The following is an 18774-nucleotide window of genomic DNA, read 5'->3' as shown; positions in this document are numbered from 1 at the left end:
TCTCCACAATTTTTCAGAGTACATTTTATTTCTCAGATTTTTGAAATAAGCATAATATATTTGTATGATTTTAGACTAATTTTAAAGATTTTACCTTTTGCTATAAATTATGATCTTCACAGTGCAATTGTTCAGTATATTATAACCTTACAGTCTTGTCTGTAATTGCTAATAATTATATTTAAGAGATTCTGTTTCTTAGATTATTTTAATTATATTGTTTATTTTCAGGTTAAAAGTTTAGAATGGAAGAACAAAGAAAACCAAGAAAGGGGATTTTCATTTTTGTTTTCACATTTTAAGAAATATTATTTACCTTATATTTTTCCAAACATCTGCAAGGAGAACAGTTTATATCATCCTGCACTTGGTAGGTAGTGTTGGAATTTTCTAAAAGATCATACATAAGAATAAAATATTTCTCAGGGCAAAGTTGGCATTTTTTTACTTAGAAAAAACTGACCACATTTACTATTTATAATGGTTTGTACAGATACTATATCCAGATAACAGGTAATTTTTATTGAGAAGAAAGAGATTGTTTTAAAAAATTTATTCTCTAGATCCCATCCATTAGAAGTTAGCATATTAGCCAGGTGTGGTGGTGGACACCTGTAATTCAGGCACTCAGAAGGCTGAGGCAGGAGAATCACAGTGCGTTTGAGGCCATTTCAAGGCCAGCCTGAACTATATAGTGAGACCCCAACTCAAAAAAACCAAAACCGAAACAAAGCACACCAGAAGTGTTTGTGTTTGTAAATTAAACCAAATTCTAATGTTTAGTATGATCCTTAGACTATATTATAAATTTTCTTCGTAGGAGCTGGGCATGGTGGCACAAGCCTGTAATCCCAGCACGTGGGAGGCTAAGGCAGGAGGATCTCTGTGAGTTCAAGGCCAAACAAAAAAACCCAAATAAATTTTCCTTTAAAAATTCCCTCAAGTGTTCAGTCAGCTATGAACAATTCCACTGTCCTAATATCTTGAACACTATATCTTTTCCAGTATCTAGTGGCTTTGCCAAGTTATTTGTTGGAATCCTTATAGCTAGAGCTGTAACTAAATCGTGGTTAAGAAACAGACCTTTGCCATATTCCAAAGACATTGATAATCTCTATATAGTAATGTCTGGTTTTTTACTTTGTTTTGTTTTTTTGAGGCAGGGTGTCACTATATAGTTCAGGCTGGCTTCTAATTTGTGGAGATCCTTCTGCCTCAGCTTCCCAAGTACTGGGATTACAGACAAGTACTGGGATTGCAGGTGTGCGCCACCATGCTTAGCAGTATTATCTGTTTTGTAGAAAGCTGTTCCTCATGTGATAACAGACTTTTTCTTTGTTTTTTGGTACCAGGGATCGAACTCAGGACCTTGCGCTTTCAAGGCAGGCAGCGGAACCACTGAGCTAACCTGTAGAAAGCTGTTCCTAATGCAAAGTTCCGGCAAAACCTTGTATTTTACAATTTCACAATATGTGTTTCAGTTTTAGATGAAGTAAAATAAGTTCTCATTAATTTTAAATAATTCTTGAGGTTTCTTTGTACTCTGGCAGATTTTTTTTTTTTAAGGTTAGGGGAGTTTTTATTGGAAATATAGGAGGGGTCTGGAGTGGATGGCCACGTGGCTCCTTGATCTAGCTAATTGTAGATAAGTGAACAGGAATTGCTCAGTTGTTTAGTGGCCACTTATCACAGGTGGTTCTGTGGATTTAAAATGAGCAGTTGGAACTCAGGCTCTCTAACCCAATTCTTTAACATGTAGGTTAAAGAAGATTGGGATAGTAGAAGAAAAAACTGGTTATTTTGCATTTTAAGTTGTCAGACCTTTTGATAGTATTTTGTGAAAAGCCGTGTTTCTGTATATTAACTTGGTCAGTATGGTTTACACTTCTAGGTTCCATGCTAACATCTAGCAAATTTTAAAATGTTAATTTTCACTAAAGCTATATTTAAAACCGAAGTAGCAGCACAGTGTTTTCTCAGAAGCTTAAAAATGAAGTTCATCTGTGCCAGGGATTTAGCTTGGTGGTTTCACCGCCTGCCTTGCAGGCGCAAGGTCCCAAGTTCAATACTCAGTACCAAAAAAAAAGAAGTTCATCTAAGTATAATTCTCCTTTCATTTTGCTTTTTGTTTTCTTTTCATTTTATGTAGATATCCCACAGATAAGACCAAAGCCACATTATGTCATGATAAAGAAGGATGCTGAAACCAATGAAGCAATCTATTGTACAAAAGAGCCTTTCATTAAAGCTCGTGTAATAGTAATTCGTTGGCTGGTTTCTTTTTGGCTGGAGCCAAAACCACATGCCGGACCTCATATTCCTGGGATGGAAGGTGAAGTCTTGCCAAAGAATATTCAGGTAATACATACATGACATAAGCTTGTTAGAAATGGCTTTTGCAGTTTAGCTCATTGATTTCAGTTGCCTTAGGTGTATAGCACATTTTTTAAAAGTACTATTTGTATAAATGTACTTTATAAATCCAAATTTTAACAATTATTGTAGAAATGATAATTTTCTTAATAAAAAATAAAAATTTGGAGGGTACAGAAGATAATTTCAGTCATAAAAATGTCTTAGTTTCTAATTTATTTCTACATTTTCAGTTGTACAGTAGTCCTCCCTTATCCACAAGGAACATATTCAAAGATCCCTAGTAAATTCCTGAAACTACAATATGTAGTCTGTATCTACTACATGTACATACTCATGATAAAGTTTATGGATTAGGCACAGTAAAAAATTAATCATAGAAATAATAAAGTCAAATAGAACAGTGTGTGTGATATAAGATATTTAAAATTTATTAATTATTTATTTCTGGAATTTTCCATTTAATACTTACAGAACATGATGAACTAGGTAACTTAAAATGTAAAAGCAAAACCTGGAATAAGAGAGGACTTCCATATAGTACTAAAAATATTCCAAAGTGTAGAAATAAATTCTTACAAGTGGAAAGAACAGTCAAATGGTAGAACCATGATTATCCTTTCTAGTTTCTCAGTAGTCATGGAATGGAGATTTAAGTTCCTGTTCCCAACCCTTTCCCCCTTTTTCAACAAAAACACTGAGTTCAGAACATAAAACCATACAGCTATAGAATAAAGGAACTTAAAATTCTAGATTTAAAAAAATTCAACATTTTAACTCTTCCTCATACTTTTTTTTCTCTCATTCTGTCTTTTCCTCAATTTGTCTACATTACAGTATTTTTACTATTTTTATTATCCTTTCTTCAGATTTTCTTTTTAGTTTTTAAAATTTTAAACTATTTTTATATATAGCTTCCTAAATCTTTTTTTTAAAAAAATAGAGGTATAAAGTAAAAAATTTTGACTTTTATTTCCTTTCGTCTTTTTTAACCTGTGACAGTCTGGTAGGTTTCTCCAAAAACTTTGTTCCAAGGTCTCTACAAAGAATTTTTAAGTGCAAAAACTCTGAGGCAGAACTGTTTTTCTGATCCTAGAAAAATGACAAATGCTTTGGATTCTACCAGTATTTGCTAAAGACAAGACAACCCAGTTATACAATTGTAATATTTTTTGTGTTTTGGTTTTATTTTAGAGAGCAGCTGCTAGTTTAGTATCCAGAGAAGAAAACAGAAATGATAATGGTGATAAAGGAGACAGAACCACAGAACCAGAGCAGTCTCATTCCAATACCAGCACTCTGACAGAACGAGAACCTAGCTCATCTAGTCTCTGTAGTATTGATGAAGAGCATCTCACAGACATTGAAATAGTTCGCAGAGTGTTTTCTTCTAAAAGAAGTAATGTAAACTTTGTCACAGAGATATTTCGTCAGGTAAAAATTGTAATGAAAATGTTTGTCTTTAATATTGAATATATTTATTTTTAGCTATTTAAAATATTCTTCATGAAGATGTTTTTAAAATTCATATGTAGTTTTAAAAATGTGTAATTCTTTAACACGTTCCATTTAATCTTTTTATACTTTAGTTTATTATCGCTTCTCGGCCTTTTGGCTAAGATCAAATGTAGTATACTTTAGTTTATGATGCATTTAGCTTAGTATTTTCTTTTGGGTTTTTTTTGTTTGTTTGCTTTTCTTTTTATCTTCTTGGTGCTGGGGATTGAACCTAGGATCTCGTTCATCCTGAGAACACATTGTATCACTGAACTACATCCCTGCCCCCTAAATATTTTCTTTTTCCTCTCTCATTCTTCTATTATTGCATTTTTTTTTCCCCTTGTAGTGCTGGTGATTGAATCCAGAGCCTTGAACCTGTTATGCAGGCACTCTACCGCTGAACTACACTCCCAGCCCTAGAATGTTTTTAGTTGCTTACTTTAATAGACTTTTTTCTTATTGTTTGATAAAAATATTGTATTAAAAGTATTTTATCTTTCTATGATCAATAAAAGGTGGTTTATGAAGTAATATTATCATTGCTCTTACCTCTTTCCAAGCTTCCATTTTGTTCTCTAGGATTCTGAAAATAAGTTGCTTAAGACAGATATTACTTGGGGGGCGGGGGGGAACAAAGAAAAAGGGCAAAGCTATTCATCTAAAGATAGTTAGAAATTCCAAACTACACATTCTCAACCACATAGGAATTTTGTGGAAAGTAAGCCTTATGAAAACTAACCATTTGATGTTTATAGCAAAAGTATTTTGCAGGTAAACATCATAGAGGTTTGTAGCTGAGGGTGATCATTCAAGTCTCACAGCAAGTAAGTGGTAGATCTGGGGCTAAAATAGCCTGATTTTGATGTCCATTGTTTTTTAAAGTTTATACAATTCACATTTTCCAGTTCTTGAATCAGTTTGAATATTTTTTTCTAGGCACTTATTTTCAAATTTATTGATACAAAATTTATTATAGTCTCATAATCTTTTTACTCTTGGAACTATTTATGTTCATGTTCTTCCTTCTTATTCCCATTCATATTTATTTTTCCATTGTTTTGGTATTGTTTCCTGTAGATAATTCTTACCAGGGAATTTGTCAATTTTATAAATCTTTTCAAAGGATGACATTTTGGCTTTGTTGAGTCTGTTTTATATTTGCTTTTTTCTTTTTTGTTTTATTTTCTTCTTTTTAGTTATCTTGGTTATATTGTGGTTCTTCAAGCTAATTAATGTTAAGCCTCATTTTTTTTTCTCATCTATGGCAGTTTTAGGATATTAATGTACCTCTTCTTGCTGGGTTAGCTGTATCCTATAAATTTTTGTGTATAATGTTTTTGCACTTACCAGTTCCTGAATATTTTTAAATTTTCATGATTATACCTTCATGGACCTATGAATTGTTTGGAAATGTGTATCTTCCAAACCTTAGATATTTCTAGTTTTTTGGTTTTTTTTTTTGGTACAGGGTATTGAACTCAGGACCTTGTGCTTGGGAAGCAGGCGGGGTGCCACTGAGCTAAATCCCCAGCTCTAGTTTTCTTTTTCTTACAAATTTTTAATGTGATTTTCTTTTGGTCAAAGAATACATTCTATATGATACTAAACTTAGGTCCTTACATGTAGTCAGTTCTCATAAATGTTCTGTGTGGTTGAAAAGAATGTATTGTTTGATGCTGTACAGTGATCTTTGAAGTTCATTTGATAAAGTTCATTAATTGTATTGATCGACTTTTCTATGTCCTTACTTAATCTTTTGGTTGTCTTGACCTCTCAGTTATAGAGTTGTGTTAAAATCTACTTTGGGCTGGGGAGGTAGCTCAGTGATAGAATGTTTGCCAAGCATGCACAAGACTCTAAATTCAACACCCACACGAACACACAACACCCCCCCCACACACACACATAAAAACAAAACATTAAAAAAACTTGTACTGAGATAGTGATTTATCTGGTTTTTTCTATGTAGTTCTTTCTGTATTTGAAACTGTGTAATTAATATATTATTTTACATCAGTTTGTCAGCTTGGATCACTGTTTTGTTTTCATCTATTAGAAATTATTTTTGCTTAAAGTCTAGTTTTGTCTAGTACTTTTTTTGTTTGTTTTGGTTTTTCTGGAGACAAGTTCTCATTATATAATTCAGGCTGGCCTTAAACTCATTATGTTGCCCAGGCTGGTCTCAAATTCACAGCCATCCTCCTGCCTTAGCCTCCCAAATGCCGGCATTACAAGCGTGTGCCACTATGCCTGGCTTGTCTAGTACTATTTTGAATGTACTATCTTTTTATTAGAATTAGCTTCATGTATTTGGTTTTATCTTTTAGTTTCAAGCTTTTTTGAGCCTTTTCTTTTTTTTGGTACCGGGGATCGAACTTGGGTCCTTGCACTTGCACAGCAGGCAATGAAACCCCTGAGCCAAATCCCCGGCCCCAGTTTCAAGCTTTTTTGCCCTTTGATTTTAAACATCTCCTGTAAATGTGGTTGGATTTTGAAAACTTTCTTGTCTTCTCACTGTAATATTTATATTTATTGTATTTAATTATATGCTTGGATTTATTCATACTATCTTATTTTCTGTTTTTCTTTTCTATACTTCCTTTTTCATAATTCTTTTTTTCCCGTCTTTTTAACTGATGGTTTTTCTTTCAGTATTTCCCCAGTCATTATTTAGTGAATGACTCTTGATATGAGACCCTTGAAATTTGGTCGGTTTTTTTTCAAGCTTTACTGAGATATACTTGACAGAAATTGTATAAAGCCAAAGACAGTTGCATGTACCTGTATGTAGTTCCAGCCACTTGAGAAGTTAAGATGGGAGAATAGCAGAGTCCAGGAGTTCAGGGTAAGCCTGGCCAGCATAGCAAAATCCTGTCTGTTACTTAGAAAAGAAACACATATACTTAAAATATACAGAGTTGGGCCGGGGATTTAGCTCAGTGGTTCCAGCGCCTGCCTCGCAAGCACAAGGTCCCGAGTTCGATCTCCGGTACCTAAATAAATAAATAAAATATACAGAGTTGCTTTCATAATATGATTATTACAGTGAAGTTGCTTAACATACCTATTGTTTTACATAGTTAGGAGTTTTTGTGTATGTGATAAAACAGTTAAAATCTCTTCAAATTTTGAGTATAAAATTCAGTATTATTAACTGTAGTTTACCATGCTGTACATATAATATCCAGAATTTATTCATCCTTTAAAATTGAGCCTTTTATACTGCTTGACCAACATTTCCATTTTGCCCAGTGTAACCACCATTCTACTCTGCTTTTATAAGTTTGACTTCCTATTGTCTTTCTACATCTGGTTTATTTTACTTAGCATAATGTCCTCTAGTTTTATCCATATTTTAGTAAAAAGGCAGGAATTCCTTTAAGGACGGATAATATAACATTGTATATCACATTTTCCTTTATCTGTTCATACTTTATTGTAAACTTAAGGTTGTTTTTTTTTTTAGTACTGTACATGTTTGTAGTACATGGTGATCATATTCCTCATGGAGATTGATCCATGTACTTAATACATCTTATTTTTTAAAATCCTCTCCCCCCATCTCTTGACCCCCTTCCCATCTGCAAAAGATCTATCTTGCTATTTCCTGTTATCTTTTGTTATTTATATTTTGAGTTTCTCATATAAGAGAAACTGTGTGATATTTAAGCTTATGTGTCTGATTTTCCACTTAACATTATGGTCTCTAGGTGTATCCGTTTTCCTACAAATTTTATAAAATTGTGTTAAAGCAAGCACTCAATAAAAATGATGGTATTTTATCAGTAAGCTGCTGGAACATGAGAGTGAAAATTAGGAATGTATTTATTGGATTGAAGAAAGCAGCAAGTAATGAATTGCATTGACAAATTTGTCAAGGGACCAATAATAGAAAATAAGTAAAAAAGATGGCCAGACAACTTTAACTACCCTGTTGATATTCCATATTAACTTTTCATCATTATTTTAGATGGCAATTTTTTTTTTTTTTTGGTACTGGGGATCGAACTCGGGTCCTTGCGCTTGTGCAGCAGGTGGCAAAACCACTGAGCTAAATCCCCGGCCCTGGATGCTGATTTTTTGTTAGGTTCATTCAAAGAAAATAAATTTATTTTACTATATAATTATCATTAAATACACCCATTGATAAGAATTGAAAGCAGGTTTTAGGAAAAGATCTTGTGATTTTTGAAGTTGGCAATAATAGTGGTTATAAAAAAAAGAGTCAATTTAAATCCATTTCTATTTGTAAGTAAAAAGTAAAGTAAGAATGTTAACCATAACACAGACATGCAAAAGGAAAAGACTTTGATTAATGAGATTAAGCGTATTTGTACTGCTTTACTTTTAGCTTTTCTAGATTGAATATTTTTCTGTGAAAATAATTTTTGTGCTGAGAAAAAAATTTTAACATTAAGGCCACCCAAGAAACTATATAAAGCAAAGTAAGATAGTCATTTTAAATTTCTAGTGTCTTGCCTTATTCAATCATAGGATTTGATTATATATAAAATGAAATATAAAAGCTTTTGACTTTTTCCTTTATATACATAGAAAAGATAAGCTATCTTGTTACGTGTGTTTTTTAAAACTTTTCAGTCTAATTTTTATTTTTAAATTACAGTCTTTTATCACAAGTATTTTAATAGTAATAATTCTCAAAAACAGTAATAACAACATCATTAATAATAAGTTACAAAGCAAAAATTGACCAAAGTGTGGTAATGCAGGCCTGTAATCCAGCAGTCTGGGAAAGAGGCAGAAGGAATGCAAGTTTGGCCCTGCCTGGGCAACTTAGCCAACTTAGTGACTTAACGAGACACCATCTCAAAAAGAGTGTGGGACAGGGGTTGTAGCTTAGTGTAAAGTTCCTGGATTTAATCTCCAGTACCTCAAAGAAAAAAACGTATTTATATTGAATTTTGTTTAGAACACAATTTCATGAAACGAGAAGTGCTCTCATTCTGAGGTGGTATACTTGAGACAAATCTTTGCTCCTTCCATTTGCATAAGTGGCTATTTCCCACAGGCATTTTTCTTTTAATGTATTTACAAGTTATTTGAAGATAAAAGGCTTTTTGTGACAGTGAGTTGATGAACTTTAAAAAATTGTTTAATATCTCATATCCTATAAGATAGAAATGTATTATTGCTCACAGGAAGGGAAAAGGTACCATCTATCCTCTTTCTTCACTAGGCATTTTTATTACCAATTTGTGAAGCAGCAGCTATGAGAAAAGTGGTAAAAGTGTATCAAGAATGGATCCAACAAGAGGAAAAACCTTTGTTTATGCAAGAACCTGAAGAAATTATGATCACTTCTTCAGATATACCTTGCATTGAAAATGCCAAAGACCATGATATTTCAGTGGAAGAAGGAGAAAAAAGGGAAGAGGTAAAATTATAACATATATATGTGTGTGTGTGTTAGTGTGTGTTTTTAAGTTTCACAAAAGTGTGGTAATGTGTTAACACAAGTATACTTAAGTGAGATAAAGATATCTCAGTATATATGCAGTTTAGGTAATATGGAAATATATAATTTAGTACCCTATTGCAAATCTTGGGAATGTCACAATTTTCATAATATTGATATTCTACACTGATTTTCTTAAGATATTCCTAGATCAAAGTTAGATGTCGTTAAATTTAAAACTCTGGTTCTTCATTAAAATAGATGTAGACACACTTCATGGGATGATTACCAAACTACAGTCTCCTTCCCCTGGGAATAGTGGCTTCCTTCTACAAGTTACTATGCAGCATAAACCAGAATATTCTGAATTCTTTGCAAGACTCTTGCACTAGAGCTGATTGAAGACTATGGTATTTCTTAACCTGATAAGCTGCTCTATGATAAGGAAGACTGGTGTTTTTTCACAGATAAGAAAGAGACAAGAAAGAAGTGGCATTTGGGTCCTTGATCCATTAAGTCTAAATGAATTCTTATTCTTCGGTTGTTCAATCCTTGTCACAGATGAGGCTATCCAAGAAGCAGAATTTAAGATGGACTTAGAAGTACAAAAAGTTTATTTGGTTTGGTTTACCTTTCACCAAAAAGTACCTTACTGTGGATCTTACTAAACCCAGATAGGAATAATTGAGCATTATTTGTTTACTTTGGTGGTTAATCTAACCTTACCAATAGACTTTAATCAGGATTTTTTTTGCTTTATTTTCATAAGTTTTTATTTTTATTAATACCTATTAGCAGTACGTACTAATTATTACATTCATTATGAGGAGTTGGGCATGTACATAACACAACTGAATTCTTTTTCTGTGCCCCTCCCTTTTTTCTTCCCTCCCTTCTCCCTCCCTCCTTCCCTCCCTCCCTCCATCTCTTGGTCCCTGTCCCATTTGCAAAACACCTGTCTCTCTGTTTCTTACTATCTTTTTAAAGGTTTTTATTAGTACATGTATATAGTACATAATGATTATATTCATCCTGGGGAGTTGGTACATGTACATAACACATCTTAATCTCCATTAATCCTCACCCTCCATTCTCTTTCCATCTCTTAGTAACCTTGCCTTTGCAAAAGATCTATCTCCCTATTTAATTAGGACATTAATATTTGAATGAATAGGCCAGTTATACAAGGGTTCAGTCATGTGTGTGTGTGTGTGTGTGTGTGTGTGTGTGTATGTGTGTGTCTGTCCCCTACTTCTAAGAAGGGGAAAGATATAACTAAGAAATATAATTGGAACTGATGGTTAACTCAGTAAACTCAGTGGTAGAGTAAGACTCAGAGTTTAATCCCTGCCACCAAAATTGAAATGAAATGAGATGATATTCATAGTACTACTTGTTAGTTACTTATGGAAACTAACATATGTTTGTGTTACACTAGAAAGTAAACCTATCAGTCTAAATATTTTCTCCAACTTTTTTATTTATGCCATGCTTGGTATACTGAGACTACCTCTGCCATTTGCATAAGAATGATAGAGGATATAAGTATACGTAATTACAGAGGAAGCAAGGGGAATGGAGTGAAGGTGGGCTGATGATATAGGCGTCGTCTGTTCCAGCAACATTGCCATTAAAATTATGATTTTTTTCAAAATGCTACCAACTCTTTGTAATGGTGTGCATGTAACTCAAAAGTTATAGTCAGTCACTTTACATTTCTGATAAATTCAATATATGTTAAAAACATATAACAATTTTGGTAAAATATAAAATAGAATTAGGTTATGTTTTTAGATAATTGAGGAGTTTTAAAATTCACATAGTATGTGTAAAACATTTGAAAGATATGTAGGATACAAGAATGAATATTTGGCTGGGGATTTAGCTCAGTGGTTCCGGCACCTGCTGTGCAAGCACAAGGTCCTGAGTTTGAAAAAAAAAAAGAATGAATGTTTATGCATGTGTGTATGTATATGCATGTTTATATTACAGGATTATTGTGTATATCCTTGTAGATGTTTAGCACTCCCTGGTCTATCCTTTTAAATCCCAGTGGTATCTTTCAATTCTGTGATAATAAAGCATTCTCACAAATTTCAAAATGCTCTAAAGCATGTTGCTGCCCACCTAAAAACCAGTATTGGAAGAAAAGACATCATTTCCACCTTTACATAACTGATGGTTTAGCAAGAAGATAAATACACAAAGTTAAGTATTTAAAAAATGTTACTGCCTTGATTCTGCCTGGGGAAATCAAGGAATACTTCATTTAAAAGACTATAAAAATAGATAGACAAATGGGAAAGGAACCACAAAGTATGAATAGCATCTAAAACAGTGTAAAAAGCCATGAAAATATTTTTATTTAACTGTAGCTTAGACTAGAGGGAAAGAAATAATAATAGGAAATCTGAAATAGACAATTGTTAAATTCTGTTCAGTAAGTTGCACACCATGTTAATGGACTTTGGTTACATTCTGGACCCTGGAAAACATTTGAAGGATTATGAATAGGAGAATAGCATGGATAGTTAACATGTTTCAAAAGGATCACACCAGATTCAGAGTAGAGGATAGATTGGAGCCGAGTCTGGAGGTAAGGAGACCAGTTAGGAAATAACAGTTCAAAAGTAAGATAAATACTTGAAATAGGACAGTGGCAGTTGCAGTGGGACTATTGGAAAGAGACCAGATATATTAGCTTCTTTGGTAGTAAAAGCAGTTTGCCGAAAAATTGAGAAATAAGGATGTACCACAAGTTTCTTTTGCAACCAGTGTAGCTTTCACTCAAGTGGATAGGAATTTTTAAAAGTTTGATGGTTGTGGCTCATGTGGCTGGAAGAATTGGTAGGAATGAGGAGAATGTGGTTAAAAATTTATGTATGTTGAGTTTTAGATGCTTGTGTTTCATTCAGAAAGACTGTTCAGAAGATGTCTGACCATAGGAAAAGTCTAGAGTAGACAGTGGTTTATTTTATTGACTACTGAAGCAGTCCAGTTACCACTTCCAGTAATGGAAGAGTAGTTTATATGAGACTAACCATTATGCATATTACAATATAAATTCTGTACAAAATATGAAAGGCAGCTCTTTGAAAATATTGATGAGTAATCCAAAGCAGGAAGAAACTGGAAGGAAACTTTAAAAAAGAGAACTTCAGGCCTGGGGATTTAGCTCAGTGGTTCCGGCGCCTGCCTTGCAAGTGCCAGATTCTGAGTGAGTTCAATCCCCGGTACCAAAAAAAGAAAGAGAGAGAACTTCACTGAGTGAAATATGTTTGTGTGCTTTTTATTAGAAGAATCCCTAGTCTTAAAACAACAGCTGAAAGGCAGGCAGAAAGCCACCGTCTTAATGTTTTGATGTATCAGTATTTTTAGAATAGTGATGATTTTATTAGTCTTTAAGTAGGATGAATATGCTATTTTTGTATTTTTAAAAATTATTTAGATTCTGGCATTTAATTTAGAACGGAGTTCACCTTTTACAAAGTTGTACATACTCTAATCCCATTCTTTAATATGTGAGTATGTGGAAAAGTGGTTTATACACTAGATCCACAGAAAAATGTCTGTACATCTGACATGGTATTAACTCTACCTAGTCATTATGGATGGTTACTTTAATTTTTTTCAATGAGACCAGTGATACACCTTGCTTTTATAATATGAAGTATTATAATATTTTATAATATAAGTCTATTTTGAGAGAAACCTGTTTAATAGTGGGATCTAATAATTTCATTTACCTTTTCAGCTCACCCATCTTGTTGCACCATTCCTATTAATGAAATATTGAAAACTTGATGTTTTGCTTTAGGAAAATGGGACCAGTATGGCTGAACATGTTCGAAATTCCGGTTGGCCAAAAACTGGCTCCTATCAAGATCCTCTTCATAATGCCTCTGAAGAAGCCACAGAACAAAACATACGAGCTGGTACTCAGGCTGTTTTACAGGTTGATCACTTTATTTAAAAATCATTAACTATTTCATATACACACATACGTATATGATTTCAATATACAGTGTTTAGGTTTTTTAATGTGATAAGTTCATTTTTCACTCACCCCCCCCCCGTTATTTTTGTTTGTTTGCTTGTTTTTGTTTTTTTGAGACAGGGTCTCACTGTGTAGTTCAGACTGACCTCGAACTCGTGGTAATCCTCCTGCCTCAGCCTCCCGAGTGCTAGGATTACAGGCATGCACTACCATGCCTAACCTCCTCCCATTGCTTTTGGGAAAGTGTCTCACAATGCAGGCTGGCCTCAAACTTGAAATCTTTCTGCAACAGCCTCCTGAGTGTTGAATGGATGTGTCGCCATACTTGGCTTATGCCATATTATTTTTGTTGTTTCCTTATCTTTCACTTCATAATATATATATGCATGTATTGGTAATCATTACATAGGCAGCTCATATGTGACAACCCTCAAACAAATTTCAGTGCTAATGAAGGAAAAGCAAATTAAAACAAGAAATCAATTTTTTAAAATGAAAACATTTCATTTATATAGGAGTAGCAAAAAATTAAAATCTGACAGAACATGTAATGAGAACATGAGGAAATGCGAGCTCACAAATACTTCATCTCTACGGAATGTGAGAGCATCTTTTCTCATCTATAAATTGCCTTTTCATGTGCATTTTCCATTATTCCATTGGTGTTTTTCTTAATAATTTGTAAGAATTTATCCCCCCACCCCCATTTCATGGAATCCAGCCCAGGGCCTTGTGCGTACTAGGCAAATGTTCTACCACTGAGCTACATCACTGATCTTATTCATTTTTTTGTCTAATTGTTCCTGTCCTCATTTCATTTCTAATATTTTCCTCATTTTTTTTGGTCAGTGCTTGTAGATTTATAGAATCAGCTCTTTTCATTATTTTCAAAAGATTTGCTTAATATTCTTTTCTCATGGTTTTATAACTGTACTTTATTATTATGTAGTTCTTCCTGGGGATTTGAATAAGAATTGTGGGTACAGAATATACCTTTTCTTATTCTTCCAAAATATCCTTCGGCACTACTGCACATGACTGTCACTATATGACTGCCTTCTGTAGCAAAGTACAGTTAGTTGATTATAATGAATTTCATTAAAGATTACACTGTTGACCCCTCATAACAATATTTATAATATGAAGTCTTTTTATGCAGTCTGTTAACACCAAAAACAGATGTACACACATAAAAATAAATAAGAGAGGAAAAAATGTTTATACAACTCATTCAGGAAATTCTTCCTGATTTAGATGTCATCTTCTATCCCAGACTATTTATGTTTATTCATTTATTTTCATTTATGGCATTAATAATTATTATATGAAAGTTCTCAGTTTAAAAATGCTATTTTTACACTTGGTTCATTTTCTTTGAGCACTTAGTAATAATTTTGTATTTGTCTAGATAAACATAAAAATGGACAGGTTCAATGAGTTTAAATTTCAAATACAAAGTTAGGTGTAGAAATAGGATTAGAATTAAACCTACTGCTTTTAAGTTAATTATAAATCATCTAATGACCAGCATCTAAGTTTCTCTTTGTATAAGAAATGGACCAGTGAGATTTCACCGTGAATAGCTAATGATTTCTTTTGTCTTAGGTGTTCATTATAAACTCATCAAACATATTTCTTCTTGAACCTGCAAATGAAATAAAAAATCTTCTGGATGAGCACACAGATATGTGTAAACGCATTCTTAACATTTATCGGTACATGGTTGTACAAGTATCGATGGACAAAAAAACTTGGTAAAAGGCTTTTATCCTTTCTCTGTGTGTGTGTGTGTGTGTGTGTGTATAATTATATATTTTATGTACATAATTATAGTATATTGTAGAGAAATAATGTCTTATGAACAACAGGGCGTGTTACGATGTTGTAAGGGCTCCTATTATTGAATGAGTAAATGAATGGATATAATATTTTATGTAATAATCATGTTGACAGCAATATTGTAGGCATCTTTGATAATACCTCCACAAGCTGAAGTATGCGTAAGATGGCCTTCCCCATCCCAGGGAAGGAATGAATGCATGTACACATACAGTATATGGAGAAATGAATTTATGCATGTGTGAATGAATGAATGAATGAATCGATGATTCACTAAATGTGTGGATGCCTGATTCTTTAGTCAGGGTTACTTTCCCTGGCTGCTTTTTTTCCACTGAAAACTAACCTCCACCTTATATGATAGGATCCTGTTTCCCAGGATTATCAAATTGCTCTTTCCTGAGCACACTGTGAACATGCGTTAGAGTGAATGCTTGCCATCTTTCTCTGTTGTCACCAAAACTGTCGTTTAGATTTACTTTTCTCTTTGTGCACGTTCTTACTCATATACTCTTTTATTTTATAATTGTACCAGTGCATAGGTCCTGTCAAAACTGTTTTGAGGGGCAGGAATTCAGCTCAGTGGTTCCGCTACCTGCCTCCCAAGCACAAGGTCCCGAGTTCGATCCCTGGTACCAAAAAAAACCAAAACAAAACTGTTTTGACCCTTGAATTAATTGTATAAAAGTCTGTTTACTTCACTGAGTTGAGAGGGTCTAGAAGCTATATGCAGATTGTCTTATTTTTATATTTTCTACTTTTCTTAGCATAGTACATTATATATTGTTAGCACTCTATATGTATTTGCTTAACCAAATGGAAAAAATAAACTTTTGGGGAGGAGTAGTTCTGTAATTTTTGTAAAAATGATACATGGTTATGATAAAATTCAAACAAAGAAAAGTTTAAAAAGTTACCCAAAACTCACTCTGTGGAAGTAATGATTGTCCTTTCATAAATATCTGACTCAGCAAACCACACAGTTACTTAGTATCATACTGTGTGTATGAGCCATAATTTTCTTAACCAGTCCCCTATTAATGTACATGTAGTTATTTATTTTTGTTTTGTTTTGGAGCAAGGGGCTGATGATGAACATCCTTGTATTTAATTTTCCTCTGTTGACTCATTCTTAAAAAGTGAGAGCATTTGGTCAAAGGATGTGCCTAATTTATTTTTGGTTATGTAGGAAAAAAAAGAATTTCTTTTGAAATAATTGTTTACCAACAGTATTATTAATAGAATCACTTGTAAGAAGTCCTTATTAGCACATTTAGAGCACTTCTTTGTGCTAGCACTTTTTAAGCACTTTGCATGTACTTTCTTAACCCTTGAAGTGCTGTTTGCTGTCCTATAGATAATACCCCTATTTTACATGAGGTAGTTCTTAGGCACAGAGAGATGAAGTGACTTATGCTTGTTCACATGATGAGTGGTGATGAGAGATCTGAATTATAGTCTTTCTGATTTAGCAAATTACAGTATATCAGACCTTTCTTTTTCCTAGTCCTTTTACCATGTGCTTTGAATCAGTGATGAGCCCAGTTATAATGAGAGTCTTTCTATGTGGAACACAGTTTTAATGTTTTGGGGTTTTAAAAATTTTTTTATGTTCCTTTAAAGTCATAGCACTTTGGGAGATTACCCACATATTCACATTGAATTTATAAGACTTTTCTTTATTAATTCAAATCATTCTTGTATTAAAAGTAAAAAGTTTATCTGATGTGTGAGTGAAGGTTTGATTGTAAATCATGTAAGGTTTATTTGTAAAATCTATATTTTTATTAGCTGGGCGTGGTGGCGCATGCCTGTAATCCCAGCACTCGGGAGGCTGAGGCAGGAGGATCACTGAGTTTGAGGCCAACCTGAACTACATGGCAAGACCCTGTCTCAAATCAACCCCCCAAAGCTATACTTTATTGCATGTGTAGTTGATTTCAAATAGCATTTCTTTTCATTTAGCTATAATAGAAGCCTAACATTACAAATATGACACTTCTGATTTTTATCTTCTGAATGAATGCATGTATTTATTTGCCAGAGAAGCTAGGATTATTTTTAATTGAATGCAGTTTCTATGTGATTCGGCCTTTACTTCCTGAATAACCATGACATATAGATCTGGGACCTGTTGCTACCTCAGCCACATTTCTCACAACTCTCCCCTGTAATGCTGTGCCTGGAATGGGCCTTTAGAATAGCCAGAGAGGAGAAGGCTGTGAGAGGGACTTGGGCTCTAGACTGTTTATATACCCAACTGAAATTCCCTTGTTAGCTTCTTTTTTCATATGTTCTCGAATCAGTTTCCAAAATACGAAATGTAATTTTATGATTTTAACAGTAAGCATCTAGGAGAAAGAGGCAAAGAATTCCATAAAAAGAATGGAAAGAGGCAGTATCTTTTCTTTCTTGTTTCTCCTAAATGCTCATCATTAAAGCCCTAAAACTACTTATTTGTATCTAAGGGTATTGTGGCTGGAAAATAGTTTAAAATAGCTGATATAGATAATAAAATGGAATTTTTAATTTCAATGTTTAAAGAATTCTAAATATTTGAATTTGTCTTTCGAGGATATTTAGCGTTTTTTATTCCATAGATAATACTATTTTATGAGATATTAATTTGAAAGTTACTCATTAACCAAAGCAAACATATGCAAGAAGAAAACATTAATTACTCTTTTTACTTTAAGGGAACAGATGCTACTTGTATTGCTCAGAGTCACGGAGTCTGTACTGAAGATGTCATCACAAGCTTTTCTACAGTTCCAGGGGAAAAAAAATATGACCTTGGCAGGTCGACTTGCAGGACCACTTTTCCAGGCAATAAAAATAAATAGATGAATAGATATGTTTTTTTTTTAAAGAGTTCATTGAACTTTGAGCTTGTTACCTGGGAAGAAGCTTTAATTCACAAGTCAGTTCATATTAAAGGATCTTTTGTAGAACTAAATTAAAATTTACTCATCTAAATAGGCTATTTTGCCATGTAGGCAGGAAAACCCACAGTCTAGTATAAGGGTGGTAGATCTCTGAAGACTGAGAAAAAAGTGTTATAATGAAGGGTGAGGATATTTATCTTGTCTGTGATATATATATGTATGATTGGCAAAACCCTAGCAGAAGACTTTAGAAGTAATGACCTGATTTGTTTGCTTCATGAGTTTCTAAGTCTCTGGGATTATTAGGGAAAAAACTTTCTTTTAAGTTGTGTAGTAAATAATCAAGTTTCAATCTTAATGCTATTCCATAGACTTCATTGTCCTTGCTTTGAATTATCAGTAGTAGTTTGATTATACAGGAACTATATACTAATTTTTTTAGTCTGAACATGGAATTCTGGCTTTAAATGTAAATAGATTCTTTGGAAAACAGAAAATGAAATATTTTCTTAGCATGACACATTAAATGCACATACATGAATAAAATGATTCTTAATGTCAAAGATAAAAGCTCTCTCAGATCTAATTCTTGGGCATAACTGTAACCATGTTGCACTGGAAAATACCTGGAAAACATTTTTTTCCTAAGTATTAGCCATTTACCTAAAATTCTACTTTAGTGGTAAATATTCTTTAAAACCAGCATCACATGTATTATATGAGTTCCTCTTAACATCATTAGACTTTTAAAAAAAATTTCACTG

The 18774-nt window shown here is 33.3% G+C and overlaps 1 protein-coding gene across 8 annotated transcripts in view; it reads left to right on the top strand.

Annotated features, from left to right (window-relative positions):
- Positions 1-18774, top strand: part of Ralgapa1 (Ral GTPase activating protein catalytic subunit alpha 1) — a 228736-nt gene that overhangs the window by 49428 nt on the left and 160534 nt on the right. For all 8 annotated transcript variants that reach the window (XM_013066624.3, XM_087197118.1, XM_087197119.1 and 5 more), the window contains exons 8-14: positions 232-370; positions 2150-2358; positions 3568-3807; positions 9071-9268; positions 13107-13244; positions 14892-15040; positions 17822-17951. In XM_013066624.3, the coding sequence (XP_012922078.1) occupies positions 232-370; positions 2150-2358; positions 3568-3807; positions 9071-9268; positions 13107-13244; positions 14892-15040; positions 17822-17951 (1203 nt within the window). The remainder of the gene's footprint in view (positions 1-231; positions 371-2149; positions 2359-3567; positions 3808-9070; positions 9269-13106; positions 13245-14891; positions 15041-17821; positions 17952-18774) is intronic.

This window comes from Heterocephalus glaber, unplaced genomic scaffold (genome assembly GCF_053883595.1).
Source record: "Heterocephalus glaber isolate CG9 unplaced genomic scaffold, H.glaber_assembly_v1.0 deba00001662, whole genome shotgun sequence".
In the NCBI taxonomy this organism is placed as follows: Eukaryota; Metazoa; Chordata; class Mammalia; order Rodentia; family Bathyergidae; genus Heterocephalus; species Heterocephalus glaber.
This window is presented reverse-complemented; position numbering and strand designations above follow the sequence as displayed.